We start from the raw sequence: 19103 nt of genomic DNA, 5'->3' as shown, positions 1-19103 counted from the left end.
TATATATGAAATATTCATAGCAAGTTCCAATTTAGAATCCGTGATGGACTGTATATCAAGAAATTATTGAAAACTTATATATATAAAATCTAAAAATCTAAAACTGTTGGACAAAAAAATCTAAAACGTTTGCAAAAGTGTGAAAATCATACTAGATATGATGTGGGGCCTCCTTTTGCGTCCAAAACAGCTTGGATCTGACGTGGAATGGACGTATACAGCTCCTCAATCGTGGTGTGTGGAATTTTGTACCATTGTTCCTCCAAAACATGCTCCAGTTCCGTAAGGGATGCTGGTGGAGGGTAATGAGACCGAACACGTCTTTCTAACTCTTACTCAGACCACAATGGCTCAATGATGTTCAGATCTGGTGATTGTGGGACCCAGGGGAGGTGTGATAGCTCCTGGTCATGCTCCTCAAACCATGATTTCACCGTTTTTGCAGCGTGACAGGGTGCCAAATCATCTTGATAGATGCCATCACCATCAGGGAACAAACAATATTTGGGCCATGGGTAGAACCTGGTCCCCCAAAATGACCTCATACGCCTTACCATTCATCATTCCATGCAGGGCTATGATGGGACCTGCAGAAAACCACGATATCACTGCTCATACTGTAACAGAACCACCCCCATGCTTTACAGTTGGGAGCAGACAGTGTGTATCATAGGCCTGCGATGGTGTTCTCTATACGTAAACACGACCGGTTGTTGGAAACAAGGTGAAGATCTATTCATCGGACCACATTACGTGTTTCCACTGCTCATGAGTCCACGCCTTGTGGTCCTTGCACCACTGGATACTCCTCTTCGCATTTACTGCTGTGACCAGGGGTTTGGCAATAGCGTCCCTGCCATGAATTTTCATTTTATGAAGTTCCCGTCGCACTGTTTTCGTTGAAATCGGTTCTGTAGGCCGGAATTGAGTTCAGACGTAATTTTCATTGCAGAGGTCTTCTTTTTAGCTGCTACAATCCGTTTTAATGCCCTCCGGTACCTATCTGACCACTGTTGTGCTTTGCAGACGTCGTTTGCTCATGAACTGTGTATGCCCTCGTGACATTGGACACAGTGCCTTTCGATACTCCCACAACGTTCGCCACATTTGCCACTGAAGCTCCAACCAGACGGGCACCAACGATCATGCCTCTTTGGAAGTCTGTCAGGTCGCCCATTTTCCGCACTACTTTCACACCACGACACTCATAGGTGAACTGCCTACTGTTGACGGAAGAGGAAGGTCCACAAGACACATTGAAAACAAAAAAACGATCGGCAGCCGCAACACGTGTTGTACAGTGGAGGGCCAAAAACTTACGTGTCCTGTATGAAGTGTTTTTAGATTTTTTGTCTACTCCCTATATATATATATATATATATATATATATACAGGGTGTTAATGAACTATACCGACAAACTTTAAGAGGTGATTCCTCACATCAAAATAAGAGAAAAAGTTCATTTGGACCTATGGCAAAAAGTGCATAGTTTCAGAGCTAAGGCTATTCAAAATCGCGAGAAAAAAAAAATAAATTTCAAGAGGCCCTATTTCGAATTCGAGAGACTGTGGATGGTGGTCTTTATCAGCATAAAGGAAGTCACACATACACAATCCAAAAAATGCATCTTTCATTAATGTTCAATGGGTGTACAGATTATTCTCTGCAGGGTGAAATTCCCAGACATACCATCAAGCGAATTTTGAGATGCTTTGCCTTTATGATTGGTCCAAAGTAGGCAAACGATAAGCCTTGATAGCAGTGAACACGGAATCCTTTGGCGCGATGTCGGAAGTGTTAAGGATCGTCAGCAGCACGGTTTCTCGTACTCGGGAAAACGCATGGTGCGATGTTTTCTTTCACGCTTATAAGTGAAGAAATCGTGAAATATACCGTGAGGAAATACTTATCATCACACGTTATTACGTTATTCCGAACACACATAAATATGGAACTGGCGGTTCCTAACACTTCCGCCTTCCCTCCGAAGCATTGGATGTCCATTGTTGTCAAGTTTACCTCCTGCCTACTTAAGACCCTTCTTGAAATCAGAGTATATCTGAAGACTCTATTGAAACCATATCTGAGAATTACACCCTGTAGAAAATACCCTCTACATCTATTGACAATTGATGAAATATGCAGTTTTGGATTGTGTATGTGTGGCTTCCTTTACGCTGATAAGAACCACCATTCGAAATAGGGCCTATTAAAATTTAGCTTTTTCGCGATTTTCTAGCTTTGAAACCATGCACTTTTCGCCATAGGTCCATATGAACTTTTTCTCTTATTTTCATGTGAGGAATCACCTCTTGCAGTTTGTTGGTATAGTTCATTAACACCCTGTATATATATACTGTATATATATATATATATATATATATATATATATATATATATATATATATATATATATATATATATATATATATATATATATATATATATATATCCTGAGTAATAAGTACTGAGGGTTTCAAGTTGCGATATTGTTACCTAAATCTATTCGAGTGTAGTAGATTGTTGATGTCCGTAAATATATACAGATGGTGATAAAAAAAAAAAAAAAAAAAAAAAGAAACACCTGAATGAAATTGCAACTTACCAGATTAATATGGTGTCGGGCCACCTTTCGCCTTCAGAACAGCCTTGATGCGACGTGGGATGGAGGCATAGGGGTTGTGAATGGTAGCAAGTGGAATCTTACACCATTCCTCGTGCAGGGCATCGGCCAGTTCTGTGAGAGAGGATGGAGGTGGAAATCGTCGCCGGAGTCGTGTTTCCAAGACGAACCACAGATGTTCAATTATGTTGAGATCTGGGGATTGGGCGGGCCAGGGGAGGTGTTGAACTTCATCCCGATGTTCCTCAAACTACGCTGCAACAACGCCAGCTGTGTGAATGGGTGCATTATCATCCTGGAAGATGGAGTCATTGTCCGGGAACAACATCCGGACCATAGGATGCAAGTGGTCTCCTAAAATTGCGACATAATCGTTGACAGTGATTCGTCCGCTAAGTGTGACCACAGGACCCAATGAAAACCATGATATGGCGGCCCACAGCATCACCGAGCCGCCGCCATGTTTCACAGTTGGGCGGAGCCACTGCAGATCATAAGCTTCTTTGGGCGTTCTCCACACATAACACGGCCCGTGGTTGGGAATAGGGTGAAGGATTACTCATCCGACCGTATCACACGTTTCCAGTCCTCAACGGTCCAAGTTGCATGCTCGCGGCACCATTTGCGGCGTGCGAAAGCGTTATGGTCCCTGATGAGCGGTTTGGCCCGTGCAACACGACCCCGTAAGTTCATGTCATGAAATTCGCAGCGGACTGTGATTGTCAAAACAAGGTGCGGGAGGTGCTGATTGAGTTCCTCCGTCACTTGCTCCGCAGTGGCACGGCGGTTCTGTGTGACAATGCGCTTTAATACCCGGCGTGACCTGTCACTCATGATTTTCTTCCACCCACTGTTCCGCTTCCCCGATGTGGTTTTCCCGTGTTTTGTGTAGGCCGTCATCACCTTCGACACTGTCCCACGCGACACACCTAACACAGTAGCCACTACCGTCACATTCACTCCACATAACCGCGCACCAACAATTTGCCCTCTTTGAAAATCTGAGAGGTCTCCCATGTTACACTACCTCCGTCTGCTGCAGCCACTGGACACTGCTGTTCCACTGCGCCTGACGTAGTATGGAGACCGACCTAACACACCACCACCAGCGGTCCGGCGCTGCGAGCGCCACGACACCACTGCCAACCCATACATCTGACGTGTTGCCAACTACAGGTGTTTCCATTTTTCTGATCACCATCTGTGGCTTGATATGAATAAGAACAACTTTCCCTCAAAGGTCAAGATCTAAAGTTACCCATCCAATCAGATATTCCCCGGGTTTCAACTTCTGGTGAGAGCTTATGTGTTGTAGCTCCTGTGTTGTAAAGAACGTTAAACTCCAAAGCAGCCAACCTACGAAGAAGTGAATTCACCTCATTGCTAAATATAATAGACCCATTGCAATTATCGTAGAATCATACGGCTCTGGTATTAATTTTTTACACTAATATTAATGTAATCATTAGACACTAATTAAACAGTTTGAAATCTCTCTGTATACAGTGCCGGAAATTGGTATAAAGGCAGAGGGACATTTGAAAATAGAAGAAGCAGGGGTGTAGCCAGCAGGTTTGTGTAGGAGGGGCCCGTCGTTTTTTAGGGGGGGGGGGGCAGCTACAATGTACAAAGATAAAAAAAATGTGTTGCTGCTAGTGTTTTTGAGGCCTGAAAGAAAGGAAAATTTTGGTTTCCTTCTGGAAAACTAAAAACACTATTTTAGCTTATTATTATTATTATTATTGTTATTATTATTATTATCCATAAATTATAATCAAGATAGTTTTTATTACGCTTAGTCAAGAACTTCTGCCCGGGACCAAACGCTATACTTTTGTGTATAACTATAAAGGTAACCAAGGAAATTTTGTCCCTTTTCGTGGAGGTCTGTGTTCAATTGGACCTCACACCGTGAGTTGAATGCGAGTGGAGATAGGCGAACGTCAGTTGTTGGTATGGCTATATCCAACATACTACCTGGTTGTGGCAATTCAGATACACCGTGAACTTGCGTAAAGACAGAGGGAACATGGGACATCCACAGTGTGTCATAAGAGCATGTATGCTGAACGAGTTCAAATGGAGGTTAAACGCCGCTGTAGCGGGGGTAAAAGATATGCCAGCCTTTGGTGAAGGTGTCGTGACGACGCGGACAGTGCAGCGATGGTTTAACAAGTTTAAGGACGATGACGAAACTCCTGAAAACACCACGTGCCAAACACCAACACATGTACAAAGAGGAACTGGGACTACAATTCAGTGTGTGGAGAAACCATTCGGCAGCACACCCATCAACTTGGGAAGCACTACAAGTTGGGTCGATGGGTCTCACATGTTTTGACTCTGGGCCAGAAGGAAACTCGGCAGTCGCCTGTGTTTATTTGCTGTTTCGGAGCCATTTCAGGACAGGGCGTTGGCGTGTGGTAAAAAGTGGGTCCTATACGAAGCTCCACGGCGCCGTCATCATTGATTAGCATCCCATGAACCGATTTCAAAACAGCCGAAACCAGCACTGTACTAGAAGAAGGTCCTTCTGTGTGTTTGGTGCATCGTGCATCGGGAACTGCTACCAGCTGGTCAGAGTATCAATGCAATTGTGTAGTGTCAGCAGTTGAGCTTTGCTCAACAAAAACTCAAAACTCAGAAGCCATCACTTCTGAATTGCAAATGGGTCCTCGTTTACGGGACAACGCTAAGTCACACGTGGCTAGGATGACTCAAGACACCATTCTTCGCCTTGGATGGGAAACAATATTGCAACCACTATATTCCCCGGAAATTGCACCGTCCGATTATCACCTGTTCCATTCTTTGGACAATCACCTTAGAGGACGCCATTTCAAATCCCTAGTAAAAGTCCAAAATGCACCTGATACCTTCTTCGTTTCACGGCCCACCAAGTTCTATCGCGATGGATTCCATGGCTTTCCAGAATGTTTTCAGGAGATCGTGGATGCTGATGGGGACTATTTTTGATCTTCCAGGTTAGGCGACATATCGATGTTCGAAGGTTGTGGGTGAAAAAGCAACAAAACATTTCTTGGTTACCTTTATAATCAAATTTAAGACCTTGTATACAGAACCTATCTACACAAGATTGATTTTCTTTGAAATTTCACTTAATTTGTTTACGGTTTCCTGACAAAAATATTTATTTATTATTCGTGACTAAAAAAAAAATATTATTTTGTTACACTGAGTAGAAATAAAAGAGAGAGCGAATGAAATCCAAATTGAATAAAAACATTGTTTCTCTCCAAATTTTCCATCCTCTATGTCTTTTAAAACACTTGTTAAAGCATATAAAAATATACTCTACTTACAAATCAGTTTAGTACCTTTGTTTTATGGCTGTATTTGTAGTACCTTGTTAAAACGTTTGTCTTCAAACAGTCAAATATAAATCGCAGTAAATTGTGTAATCTGCTGTCACAAAAATGTATCTTATTTTTCGATCGGTATATGGAAGAGGTACTATACTATTTTTCGATCGGTATGGAAAAACAATATTTCTCCATACTATTTTACCGTAAATTATTAATTGTCAATAAACTTTGTTACTTTTAAATGAATGAAGCGAGATAATTTTACTATGATGTTTTAAAAACTGGTCATTTAAGGGGGGCCAGGAAACCATTTTGGGGGCCTGGCCCCGATGGGCCCCCCTTGGCTACACCCCTGAGAAGAAGGCAAGAATGTCGAGGATGGCTAAAGATGATACAGATGGTGATCAGAAAAATGGAAACACCTGAACGAAATTGCAACTTACGAGATTAATACGGTGTCGGGCCACCTTTCGCCTTCAGAACAGCCTTGATGCGACGTGGGATGGAGGCATAGAGGTCGTGAATGGTAGCAAGTGGAATTTTACACCATTCCTCGTGCAGGGCATCGGCCAGTTCTGTGAGAGAGGATGGAGATGGAAGTCGTCGCCGGAGTCGTGTTTCAAGACGAACCAGAGATGTTCAATTATGTTGAGATCTGGGGAGTGGGTGGGCCAGGTGAGGTGTTGAACTTCATCCCGATGTTCCTCAAACCACGCTGCAAGAACGCCAGCTGTGTGAATGTGTGCATTATCATCCTGAAAGATGGTGTCATTGTCCGGGAACAACATCCGGACCATAGGATGCAAGTGGTCTCCTAAAATTGCGACATAATCGTTGACAGTGATTCGTCCGCTAAGTGTGACCACAGGACCCAATGAAAACCATGATACTGCGGCCAACAGCATCACCGAGCCGTCGCCATGTTTCACAGTTGGGCGGAGACACTATAGATCATAAGCTTCTTTGGGCGTTCTCCACACATAAACACGGCCCGTGGTTGGGAATAGGGTGAAGGATGACTCATCCGACTATATCACACTTTTCTAGTCCTCAACGGTCCAAGTTGCATGGTGGCAGCACCATTTGCGGCGTGCGAAAGCGTTATGGTCCCTGATAAGCGGTTTGGCCCGTGAAACACGACCTCGTAAGTTCATGTCATGTAATTCGCGGCGGACTATAATTGTCGAAACAGGGTGGGGGAGGTGCTGATTGAGTTCCTCCGTCACTTGCTCCGCAGTGGCACGACGGTTCTGTGTGACAATGCGCTTTAATACCCAGCGTGACCTGTCACTCATGATTTTCTTCCGCCCACTGTTCCGCTTCCCCGATGTGGTTTTCCCGTGTGTTGTTTAGGCCGTCATCATCTTCGACACTGTCCCACGCGACACACCTAACACAGTAGCCACTGCCGTCACACTCACTCCACATAACCGCGCAACAACAATTTGCCCTCTTTGAAAATCTGAGAGGTCTCCCATTTTACAGTATCTCCGTCTGCTGCAGCCACTGGACACTGCTGTTCCACTGCGCCTGACGTAGTATGGAGACCTACCTAACACACCACCACCAGCGGTCCAGCGCTGCGGGCGCCACGACACCACTGCCAACCCATACATCTGACGTGTTGCCAACTACAGGCGTTTCCATTTTTCTGATCACCATCTGTAATTTACAAAGTAACATTGTAGACTGTACAAAATCAAAGGCATATCGTTTGCTAATACGTCACCGACACGCGTAGTTTACACAAAAATAGAAATTAAACCATTTTCGGGTGGAAATTATTATAAAGGCACCCATTGTCTTTGGCAAAAAATAAAAATACAGTGTATGGTACAGAATGGAAAATAGATGTTCAGTACTTGATTGAGCCTCCTTTCTTCTGAATGAGTTGGAATATATGCTTCGGCATTGTGTTTATGAGATATGCTAGTTGTTGCAGTGGAATCGCTGACCACTCTTCTCGTATCGCGTTTTTCAACTCAGCAAACGGCCCAAATTGCCGACCATTGCGATAAACATTGCGCTCAAGGATTCCTTAGAGGTTTTCTATCGGGTTAAGATCCGGGCTTCTCGCTGGCCACTCCATAACTTTGATGCCCTTACCTTCAAACCACAGTCGGGTTGCTGCTGCCCTGTGGATAGCAGCGTTGTCCTGCTGGAAAATCAGGTTCTGATCGTCTAACTCCTCATACATCCGCACCAATTCTATTTCTAACATCTCTCTGTACGTAGATGAATTCATTTTGATGTTGAGCCATGCAATGCTGGATGTACCTTTAACACAAAACGCTGCCCAATTCATAACACTTCCTCCACCAAAATTTCTGCTCATTTGCACTTGTTCCTCTTTCCTAAGGTCATGGCAATAGTATTGAAAACCATTCGGACTATCTAAATTGAACTTCTTCTCATCACTAAACACAACGTGATTCCATTCGAATGTCCACGACATATGTGTTTCCGCAAACTAGAGTCGCGCCTGCTTGTGCGTCGCACTAAGGGGTGGTTTACACTTCAGTTTCTTGAATATAAGATGTGGATCCTGATTCAAAATTTGACGCACTCTTCTAGATGTGACAGGTAAGTTGCAAGCAGCAACAATTTGGGAAGATGACATACTTCCAGCCCTTGCCTTGCGCACAATTAATCGTTTCGCAGCCTCCGAAAGTTTTCTTGTTCTACCATACTTCCCGTTCTTTCCGTATTGTGCACCCAATCGAACGTAATTATTAATTACACAACTTGAACGATTTAGCTATTTTGCAATTTGCCGATTTGACAGGCCCATGTCCTTGTACGCACAGACACGTGCTTGTTCCCCACTCGACAACAATTTTCCACGAGGCATGGCCCACATAAACTCACAGACGTTCGCACCCGCACTTCCCTTATCGCAGTGTGTCAGCTGATTCTCAAAGTGGCAACAGGAGTAATGCTAAACGTGTAGAGGGCGCCAAACAACAAGTAACCGTGAGTGCCTTTACACCAATTTCCACCCGACAATCGTATCATTTCGCTTTTTGTGTAAACTATGCGTGCCAGTGACGTATTAGCAAACGATATGCTTTTGGTTTTGTGCAGTCTACAATGTTACTTTGTAAATATATCATCTTTATCCATCTTCGGCATTCTTGCCTTCTCCTATTATCAAATGTCCTTCTGCCTTTATACCAATTTCCGGCACTGTAACCCTTATGTCCACATTAAAAATTCTTTATTATAGTCAATACAAAGGGTACCCGGGTAACCCGAATTTTCTGAGCTTTAAATATTGATCTTTGTTTAGAAATAGTTTTAGTTTCTGCTCATTCGGAGGATATATGGTAAGTATACACTGCACAATTTCCATGGGCGGATTTATGGAGGGGGCATGGGGAGCATTGCACCACAGAAATTTTGGGATTATTTAAATTTTTCATTCTAAACATTAGCCTTCTTTAGATAACTTCCAACTTTCAAGTCATTGCCCCCACGTTATCTCTCTTGCACCCCCCCCCCCCCCCCCGAAGAGTATCACTTCTAAATCCGCCCATGACCATTGCCTAACAAGCATTGCCGCCCGACAATTATTGCAAGACCGCAGCAATCTTTGATCACACACCACGCTATATTTCTTTCTTTTCAGGTTATATACATTTTGGGTATACTCGTGGTCTCCGAGACAAAAATAAGATTTATAATGTCTGAAATAAATACATTACATGAAAGGAACTATTTTCGCGGTCTTGAGGCACTTGTAGTACAGTACAACGTATTAGAAGAAGAGGCCACTTGTGGACTTACCATTACGATTGATTGCCATGCATTTAATTCCCTACACATGGAATCCAGCCTGGTTAGATCCTATGTGAATTGGAAAAGAATGAAATACAATCTAAAATATATGTAATGTCTTTGGAAAAAAACATTAATTTATTGAAAAGTGTCTTGCTAATATGGAAGATGAAAATAGGTGCACTCAAAGTCATGAAAGGGTAAAGAACATTATTTTGTGTTAATTCAAGTAAGAATTGGCGCCTTTCAACCGGTGTGTACATTGTTGAGCATTTGTTTCTGCCGCTCCGGTGTAGATTTGGAAATTTGGATGCGATTCAACTACTAACTGTGTTTACTGAAATAATAGTGTTAGTCTGAAAGTGAATTATTGTATTGTATGGTAAACTGTTGTAGTTATTCAGTTTGTGTAAAGTATGTCAGGTTTTCGCCAACTCAGTGCTCAAGAATATAATAAACTGACTTATGATGAAAAACAGGAGTAGGTGCAAAAATTATTACAAAATGAGGAATCTGAAGATGAAGCAGTGAACTTCAATTGTGAGGATTTAGAGGATGATTGGGTGCCAGACCTTGTTGATGATTCAGACAGATGTAATATGAGAGCCTCAGAACATTGAAATTGAAGATGATGTGGAGAACGAAGAAATTTATGGTGATGAAGAAGGTGAAAATAGTGACACGGTATGTGCTTCGGGAGACATTTTACGGGCTAAGGATGGTACAGAATGGCATAGATCAAATACCGGTTTGCGGAGAAAACTGAAACACAACATACTTCGAGAAAAATCCGGCCCAGTTCAGAGAACAAAATTGTTGGGTGTAAGAGACACATTCAAATGCATATTCACAGACGAAATGTGTGACATTATTATCCGTGAAACAAATAGAAAGGCTAGCACAGTATTTTCAAATTCCAGTGCAAATGTAATAAATAAGCCAAAGATATGGAGACCTCTTACAGCAGAAGAATTTGATGCGTACCTTGGTGTCCTTATTACTGCAGGTGTGCGACACTCCAATTTTGAACATACTAAGGAGTTGTGGAAAACTGATGCGTATCCACTCTATCGCGCTTCCCTTTCTTTGAACAGGTTTTGGCAAATAAGTAGATTCATTAGATTTGATAATGTCAACACACGAAACGAACGTTTGGAAAAAGATAAATCAGCAGCAATAGCGGACATATTTGCCATGCTCAATGCTAATTTGAGGTCAAATTATATGCCATCCGAATGCCTTACAGTTGACGAACAATTGTTTCCCTACAGAGGTCACACTCGATTTACTCAGTATATGCCATCAAAGCCGGCTAAGTACGGCATAAAAGTGTGGTGGGTATGTGACTCTAGTAACTCTTATCCCCTCACTGGGCAAATATACACGGGGAAAATATCATCAGAAAGGGAGGTCAATCAAGGAGAAAGAGTTGTAAAAGACCTCGTTCAATGCTACAAGAATTCTGGGAGAAATGTTGTTACTGACAATTTTTTCACAAGTTTGCCACTAGCACGATTTCTCATGTCATGGAACCTATCGCTAGTGGGAACGCTAAAGCGTAATAAGCCGTACGTACCGAAAGAAATGTTGCCCTCTCCTTCCCGCCAAGAAATGGGTTCTTTGTTCGGGTTCACTAAAGATAACGTAACAACGTGCTCTTATGTTCCAAAAAAATAATAATAATAATAATAATAATAATAATAATAATAATAATAATAATAAGGCAGTCTTGCTTTTGTCTACAACGCACTACTATTGCAGTGTATCTGGTCCTCTATCGAAACCTGAAATAATACATTTCTACAACAAGACAAAGGGGGACGTAGACAACATGGACAAAATGTTCACACTACACAGTCAAGAGGAAAACACGGAGATTGTCTTTGGCTTTCATCTACAACATTCTAGATGTGGCGTCCCTTGCTGCATACATTATTTACGTAGAAAATAACCCCAACCTAAAAAGAGTGACACATCAGCGGAGAATATTTCGCACAGAACTTGGGAAAGAGATGGCAATGCCTGCTACTGTCACTCGATCAAAGAATCCCGCATGCATTCGCTTATTTTCTGTAAAATCTGGTATTGAATGTATGCTTGGAAGACCGGTGGTACCTACATTGAAAAGGGCTCCTGAAAAGAGGGACTGTACTGGTCGTCTTCCAATCCTTGGAGACTGTTTTGTTTGTAAATGCCAACCGCAAAAGAGAAGAAGAAAGATACGAAAGAACTGTCATGAGTGCGAGAATCCAGTGTGTGATGAACACTCAGTAACAGTATCCAAGTGTATTCAGTGTGGGTGAATAATAACAAGGAAATTGCGTCAGAATAGAAGCTAAAAAACAAATTTTCTCATATGGTACGGTTTGTCTTGCAATTTTCTTGTGATATGAATTATTTCAAATAGATATTTGGTATAATATTCTCTATTCCTGAATACTGTAAAGATCCACAGTGTAATAAAAACTTTGTTAGAGTACCAAAGTGCACTCTGTTTTGATAGGCTATTGCATGTAAATATTACCGGAAAAGAAATAAAAATACAAGATACCTATTCATTAAAATTTAAACTTCAGAAATTACGGAGATTACTGAAAAATTGTTAGCAAATTAGTCGCTTGCATGTATAAAAGTCTCTGGGTTACCCCGGTACCCCAGTGCGGACTATAAGTACTGATAATTTTAGTGGCAAATATATATTTTGTAAAAAAAAATCTTTCCAGGGTTTATTTAGGGCAAAGTGCATAAAAATGTAAAATTAACGAATAAACGAAAGCTGAAAGAAAAACTACTAGCCATTGTGCAGAAATTTATATTCAAAACGCGGTGGGTTACCCGGGTAACCCAGTGTGGACATAAGGGTAAAAGAAGGCATCCTGACTTACTAATCAATACCAAGGCCAAATCCCGTAAACTAGAATTTCGAAATTCGTATAGAATGCCTATAGGAGTGCATAGAATTTGTGACGTAAGATATCACTAAGGAAGGATTTTTGGAAATTCAGCGGGGAAGGAACAGAAATAGGGGTGGCAATTATTACAGTAAAATGTCCATTCTTCGAACCTCTGTAGGGTATTGTCATGTAATTTGATATATGGACTTCCCATTTAAAAATTAGATACGTGTTTCACCATTTTTTTTATAGTTGCCCTAGAAGGGAAGGAAAAAAAGGCGGAAAGACAAAGGATGGAGTTACAATTATTATAAAAGGATGACCATATCTCAAAATCCTTTAAGGTTGGAGACATGAAAATTCGGTATTTAGGCTTTTAATTTAAAATAAAAATATATTTCAACGTTTTTTTTTTTTAATTTTTTTCCCTTAGAAGGGAAGGAAAAGAAAAAAGGTTATGGGTTGTAACTGTTATAAAATGGCCATAACTGAAAATCCCTTAAAATCAGAGACATGTTGGGGATATGAGAGGTGCGAGGGCGAAGGCTGATCAAATTCGGTGATCTGGGAGCGAAGTTCCCCAGTTAGACGATCATGACTATTGAATTATTAAAGTTTGTTTCTTCATGAAAATGAAAAGATGAAATTTAACAGGTTAATTAAGTGAAAAGTTCAAGAATATTTATGAAAGAATGTTTTTAAGGGTAAATGTGAGGATATGTATTTCCCGCCCTTCAAAGTTTACATAGATTCAGTGAGCATGTGTCATAGAAATCCGTGATGCGTTTCTCTTCTGTGACTCGCTTGATGGCGCTGTCTTGTTTATCTTCTATTAGTTCGGGTGCATAGACTAAGTATCCTGTCAGAATGAAAGAACGCTAACAAAGAAGAGGGAGAAATAAGGAAGGCAAAATGGGGAATGGGTAAAAAAGAAGGAAACAAAATACTTGAATAGTGGAAAATGTGTGTAAATACGTATGTAATATAGTGAGCAATAAGGAGTCTTTGGACATCGAAAACCTAAAAGTCCAATCATTGTAACTGGTATTGGGAATCTTTCAGCGTATCAAACATCAACGAATTTAAGTTGGCGACTGATAAGATTGGTGTTTCGACAAGAAACATTACGGCAAACGGTATACGATTTCTTTATGAAAGGCTATCGGGCTAAACATTGAAATCCTATAAGATGATTGAAACTTTCCGAAAACTTCGGAAAGTAGAGCAATGAAATAAAAGACTGCCAGGACAGACATAAATTCCTTTACTGTGATAAAGAACTTTGCGTAAACTTGCGAAATACATGTTTCTGGTATAAACCTGTTTAATGTAAAAGTGCTTGATTTGAATATATAGAAATAGTTGTATGGAGATATGGTACTTGGAAATAATAATAATAATAATAATAATAATAATAATAATAATAATAATAAAATACTGCATCGAGGAGGATACAATAATCATAATTTGTGTCAAATTGTGGTTCGACACTAATGCGCGCAAAATGAAAAACTATACTGACAGCACAAACACCGTGTGCGTGGGTTTTCTCGGGGTTCTCCCGTTTCCTCCCACTTTCTTCATTCCATCATTTCGTTCATTTCTCATAATCACCGTCTCCTTTAACCTAACCGGCATAACCGTGGGACGTAAAACTCAGAGATTTCATTTCATTTATACTGACAGCGTAGACAGTCGCATAGCTGTAGCTCCTGCATGAGAAGAGAAAGAATTATTATTCTGCACTGTGTTGGGTGAAACTGTTTCGTTCGGGACGATTTTGTTGTGAGACACGGAAAGGTATTAAACGTTCAAGCTGATTACTATCTCATGATAATCTAACAGGTTTTAAAGGATGGTTTGAAAACTCTGTGTTGAAGTGACAAGAAGAATCATCGGTTATAGTGATGAACAACGGAAGATACCATTCCCGACGTCTTGATCCAATGTTGAACATGTCGTAGCGAAAAGGAAGTAACTTAATGCCTAGTGAATCATGATATTTATGATAACTTCACGAAAGCTTATTTTATTGAAACTCCTCTAGTCAAATACTTGTTTAACGACAAGATTGACTCATGTTAATAATAATTAGTTAAATTCACCACTTACTGTGTCTTGCTGTAGCTTTCGTAGACAGATTTTCCTGCCATCATCGACAGCTTGGAGTTGTTTACTGGAAAATCATTTCACATTTCAAAATGAAATATAGCCTTGTGTTTGTGTATGTACAGAATTGATGCAAGACGAAATAAATTTTAAATAAGGATTATTGTTCTTCAAAAACTCGGTAGTGGAGCATAGCTTCCTTTTAAAAATTGTAAAGCGAAAACTACTCTTCTTTGAGATTTACGGAATGGAACACACACTTGTTACTGCAAATTTCATTTTAACAGAATTCGTGAACCATTTAATGATAACGCTACGAGTTAAAGTTGAGTTAATATGTTGAAGGCTGTGAATATTAACTTCTTATGCACCAAAAACTCAAACATATATTTGTAGCTCTACTAAAACTGTCTAGGAAGATCACAAGACACAGTGAGTGTGTTTTAACTAGTTATTATTCAGTCAGTCACCTGCCCGACAAGAAATTCAGAATAAATGAATTGCCCTCTCTTAAATCCACATTTTTCTAAGAATACTGCGTCATAATTTTGCTCTCAGTCTATGGAGCAAGTTAAGTTAAGAATACGTAAATGAGTTGCATTTTGCAATTTAAAAGGCAGTCTATCTTTAGATATTGTAATGACTGTGGTAGAGTCAATAATGGACCGAGATTTATCCCCTTCACTAATTTCTTATAAAAAATTGTAAAATACAAAACGTCTTTGATTACAAAGAGTAAATAGTGTTTTCTTTTGTTAATGTCCAAGTAAGAGGAGAATAGGTGTCCCTTCTCTCAAGGCAGTCTCCAAGGCACCTGCCGGTTCCGGTGAGTCTTGAAGGATAGCCCCCTCAGCTCAAGGCAGCTTCGCGAGGCTTGGTTGTAGAAAGGACCCCTAGTCTAGTGCGATCTCGGGAAAGGATGGGTGTACCCCTAGTCCAGTGCGACCTCAGGGCGGTGTAGGTGATTTGATCAGTTGGACGACTGATGCTGGGTCCCTCGGTGGTCCTCCTTTTATTTGTCCTCTTCGGGTCCTTCCGTGAGGTCCGTCTTCTTTCGGCGTTCCTCGGTGTCCCGCGTGTCGGCTTCTTGTCTGCTAGGTTGTTTATAATCAATAGCACGTGTTGAGTTGACACGTGCGTCTGTCGTGACGTGGGGATCCTTGCAATATAATCAACGGCCTCTGCTTATCCTGATAAAATAGGAAAATTACATAAAAATCATGTCGAAAACATCGAAAGAATTATCGTGGCTGGCAGAACATCTTCGACTGTTTTTCATAATAGTTGTCATCGTTGTGGATAAACACTTATCGGAAAGCAAGGAAGGCAAAAGTAAAGACATGCTATAAAATCTGAAACTGATAAGTTGAAATTATATATTTTATCTGTTATGCTATTTACAATCTCATGGTAATGTCCAACCAGTGTGCATTCCGAGGATTGATCTAGTGTTGAATATGAGTTCGATTATAAAGTGTATGAAGAATAACATCAGGGAGAGGGAGAGAGAGGATGATGATGGTATGATTATTATTATTATTATTCAATGAAAGAGCAAGTTTGTCAATCTCTTGTATGTTTCAATACATCTACGAAATCTCAATGGATTTGTCAGTATTACAGTATTTATTTTCATTTATTCAGGTTATAATTTTACATTGCGTAAATATAAGGTAAATCTTCGTGTTACAGGAAAACATAAGCATATGCTGTAGTATCCGATATTTATGTAAATATTTTCTGCTTTTATTCTTTAGGTTTCGGTTTTCATACAGATACGAAGATAATTACTGAATCTTTGCCACAATTAAATTTCAATAGCAAATATGCAGATTTTCTGGATCTCCATTCGTTGTGGAAGAAATTGACAAAAGACTATCCATTTGTTTTCCCTTATGCAGGTAAATATAATTATCAATATCATAAGTAAAAGTTTTGTTGTGTTGTAGTTGACATGCATTTAATTTCGCCTCTTTTTTCTCCGCTGTTTTAGTTTGGTGAAAGTTTTTAACACTCAGCATGTTTTAAAAAGGATAGGTAATTGAGCATGCTAATAATTTAAAGGGATGTTTTTTAGCAGGAAAAGTACTTCATCTGATGTCTTCTTGATCTTGTCGTCAAGTATGTCAATGTTGCCAGTGTATGTTTTTCTTCCTGTTGATGCAATTTTGTTGTGAATTAGAGATCAGTTGTTTGAAAATGCCTCTGTGCAAGGTTATCTGTTTCAGTTATTACGTGTGTATGTATTAAATTGGTTATCCCTTCAAGTTCCCCTAATAAGAAATTGTTCTCCGTCATTTTCCCACACGACTAAATTAAACACTTGTAAATAAACCGATTAGAAAATTGATTCCAGATAATAATAAAATCGTAAGTGAAAAAGAAGTTGTCTTACTAGTGGGTCAGTATTTTTACTGTTGTTTAAAAGGAAACGTATTTCTTTGTTTTATAACGACGATTTCAAGAAACGACGTAATCTGTTTGACTTACTCGGATTTCGCTCAGAGGCGGAGATACACGTTTCCCGTTACTTTTTACTTCTGTTTTGGAATCTATAATTGGGAAGTTATTGATAGCAACTGAAGTCTAACATTAAACGTCAGAGTTAACCTCTTATCTTTTCAGTAAGAGGCACAGGGAGAATCTGTTCTTCTCTTGAATAGAGTTACGCGTAGCCCATGCCCTTCACAGATAAAGTTGAGTTTGTTTGTGTTCAAACTATAGATCGCATTATGTCAGTGCAAGAAAACACGATAATCTTCTGAACATTCTATAGTGAAATCAGTCTTGAAGTCAGAATAGACAAAACTAAATGCATAATGATAAGTTGACACAGAAAAAGTGTTTAAATGTCAACACTTAAGCGTAGTGACAACAAAGAACGTAGTTATGCGAGGGAAGGGGACTAATGTTTTGTCCGACATGTTTATTATGAGCTAGTTTTCCTTTTTTTTATTTTTTTTCTTTCTTTCTTTCTTTATATTATATATTTATTTATTTGTAATTGCGGAAGGCTTGAATCTAGCTAGACTTGAAGTAAATCGAGCTAATTTACAATACTCCTTCTCCTTTATTTAAATTTAATTTTTTGAATTTAAATTTCTTTATAAATATTATTGTTTTATAACTTAATGAATTATAATTGCTAAACAATAAATAAAAGACAACTGTGGACATATTTACATATGTACAGGTTGAATAAGCAATTTTTCTTTGCGAAAAACCTATTTAAGAAAGTGTTTGGTGGCCGTACATTCTATTAAATAAGTGTACAAATGTAAAAATGTCAGGTAGTCTAAAAAGTGGTGAGCGTTTTGCACACATGATGGCGTTAGTATCGTAAATCTTACGGGGTCAGGCCTAACGTTTTAACAGCTGACAGTTGAAGTTAGTAGATGTGCTAAAAGTGTTGGAATTCTTATAATCAGACGTAAGATGTTGCGCCGTGAACATGAGTGAACTTTCCGCAAAATGACGTTACATTTTACAATTTTATTTCGACAAAGGTTCAAATACTGCGCAGGGCTGTGAAGAATTTTGTGGTGACCAATCACAGCAAAAGTGGATGATATTCTGGCTAAAGTTCGGCAAAACAGCAGTCATGATATCACCAATGACCACATCCATCACCAAACATTGTTAAACCATTTGGAGAAAGCTGACTACAAAAAGAAGTTCGATGTGTGAGTGTCACATGATCTGACTTTAAAACATTTACTCCATAGAATCTCTAATGAAACGTAAGGAACTCGAGCCATCTCTGAAGTGGCTCATCACAAGTAATGAAAAGTGGATAATCTACGACAACATTATGCAAAATAGATCGTGGTCGAAGTTAATAAAAACTCCAGTCTGTGGCAAAAACCACACTGACATTCAGAAGAGTTATGCTATGCGTTTGGTGGGATTGGAAGGGCATTGTGCATCACGAGCTGCTGCCACCAAGCAGAACAATAGACTCGGACCTATATTGTAGACAATTAGCGCGATTGTACTGGAATTCAGAAGAAATAACTGGAAATTGTCAACAGAAAAGGTGTCGTATACCACGCTAAGAAGGCTAGATCGGATAAATCGTTAACGATCCATCAGATGTTGAAAGATCTTATCAGGAAGTTTTTAATGAATCCATCGTCCCTGGTATTATAAGACTATCATTTGTTTCTGTCCCTGCAGAATTCCCTGATTATTATTAAGTTAGTTTCGAAAAAAGGGCTGTAAAAACCACTTTTTCATTTCAGCAATTTAGAAATTCAATAGCGACAGAAAATGGTGGACGCTCATCGAACAAAATGGTTCATGTGGTTTCATGATGTTATTTTTAAGTCATTAAATGTATTCTCAGTCTTGACCTCCAAAAAGTCAATAATTTT

At 39.8% G+C, this 19103-nt stretch overlaps 1 protein-coding gene across 3 annotated transcripts in view; it reads left to right on the top strand.

Annotated features, from left to right (window-relative positions):
* Nucleotides 1-19103, top strand: part of Nbr (exonuclease mut-7 homolog) — a 134975-nt gene that overhangs the window by 68595 nt on the left and 47277 nt on the right. For all 3 annotated transcript variants that reach the window (XM_081765485.1, XM_081765483.1, XM_081765484.1), the window contains exon 11: nt 16488-16631. In XM_081765485.1, the coding sequence (XP_081621611.1) occupies nt 16488-16631 (144 nt within the window). The remainder of the gene's footprint in view (nt 1-16487; nt 16632-19103) is intronic.

The sequence above is a fragment of the Thermobia domestica genome, chromosome 7, assembly GCF_964235325.1.
Source record: "Thermobia domestica chromosome 7, izTheDome1.hap1.1, whole genome shotgun sequence".
NCBI classification, from domain to species: Eukaryota; Metazoa; Arthropoda; class Insecta; order Zygentoma; family Lepismatidae; genus Thermobia; species Thermobia domestica.
This window is presented reverse-complemented; position numbering and strand designations above follow the sequence as displayed.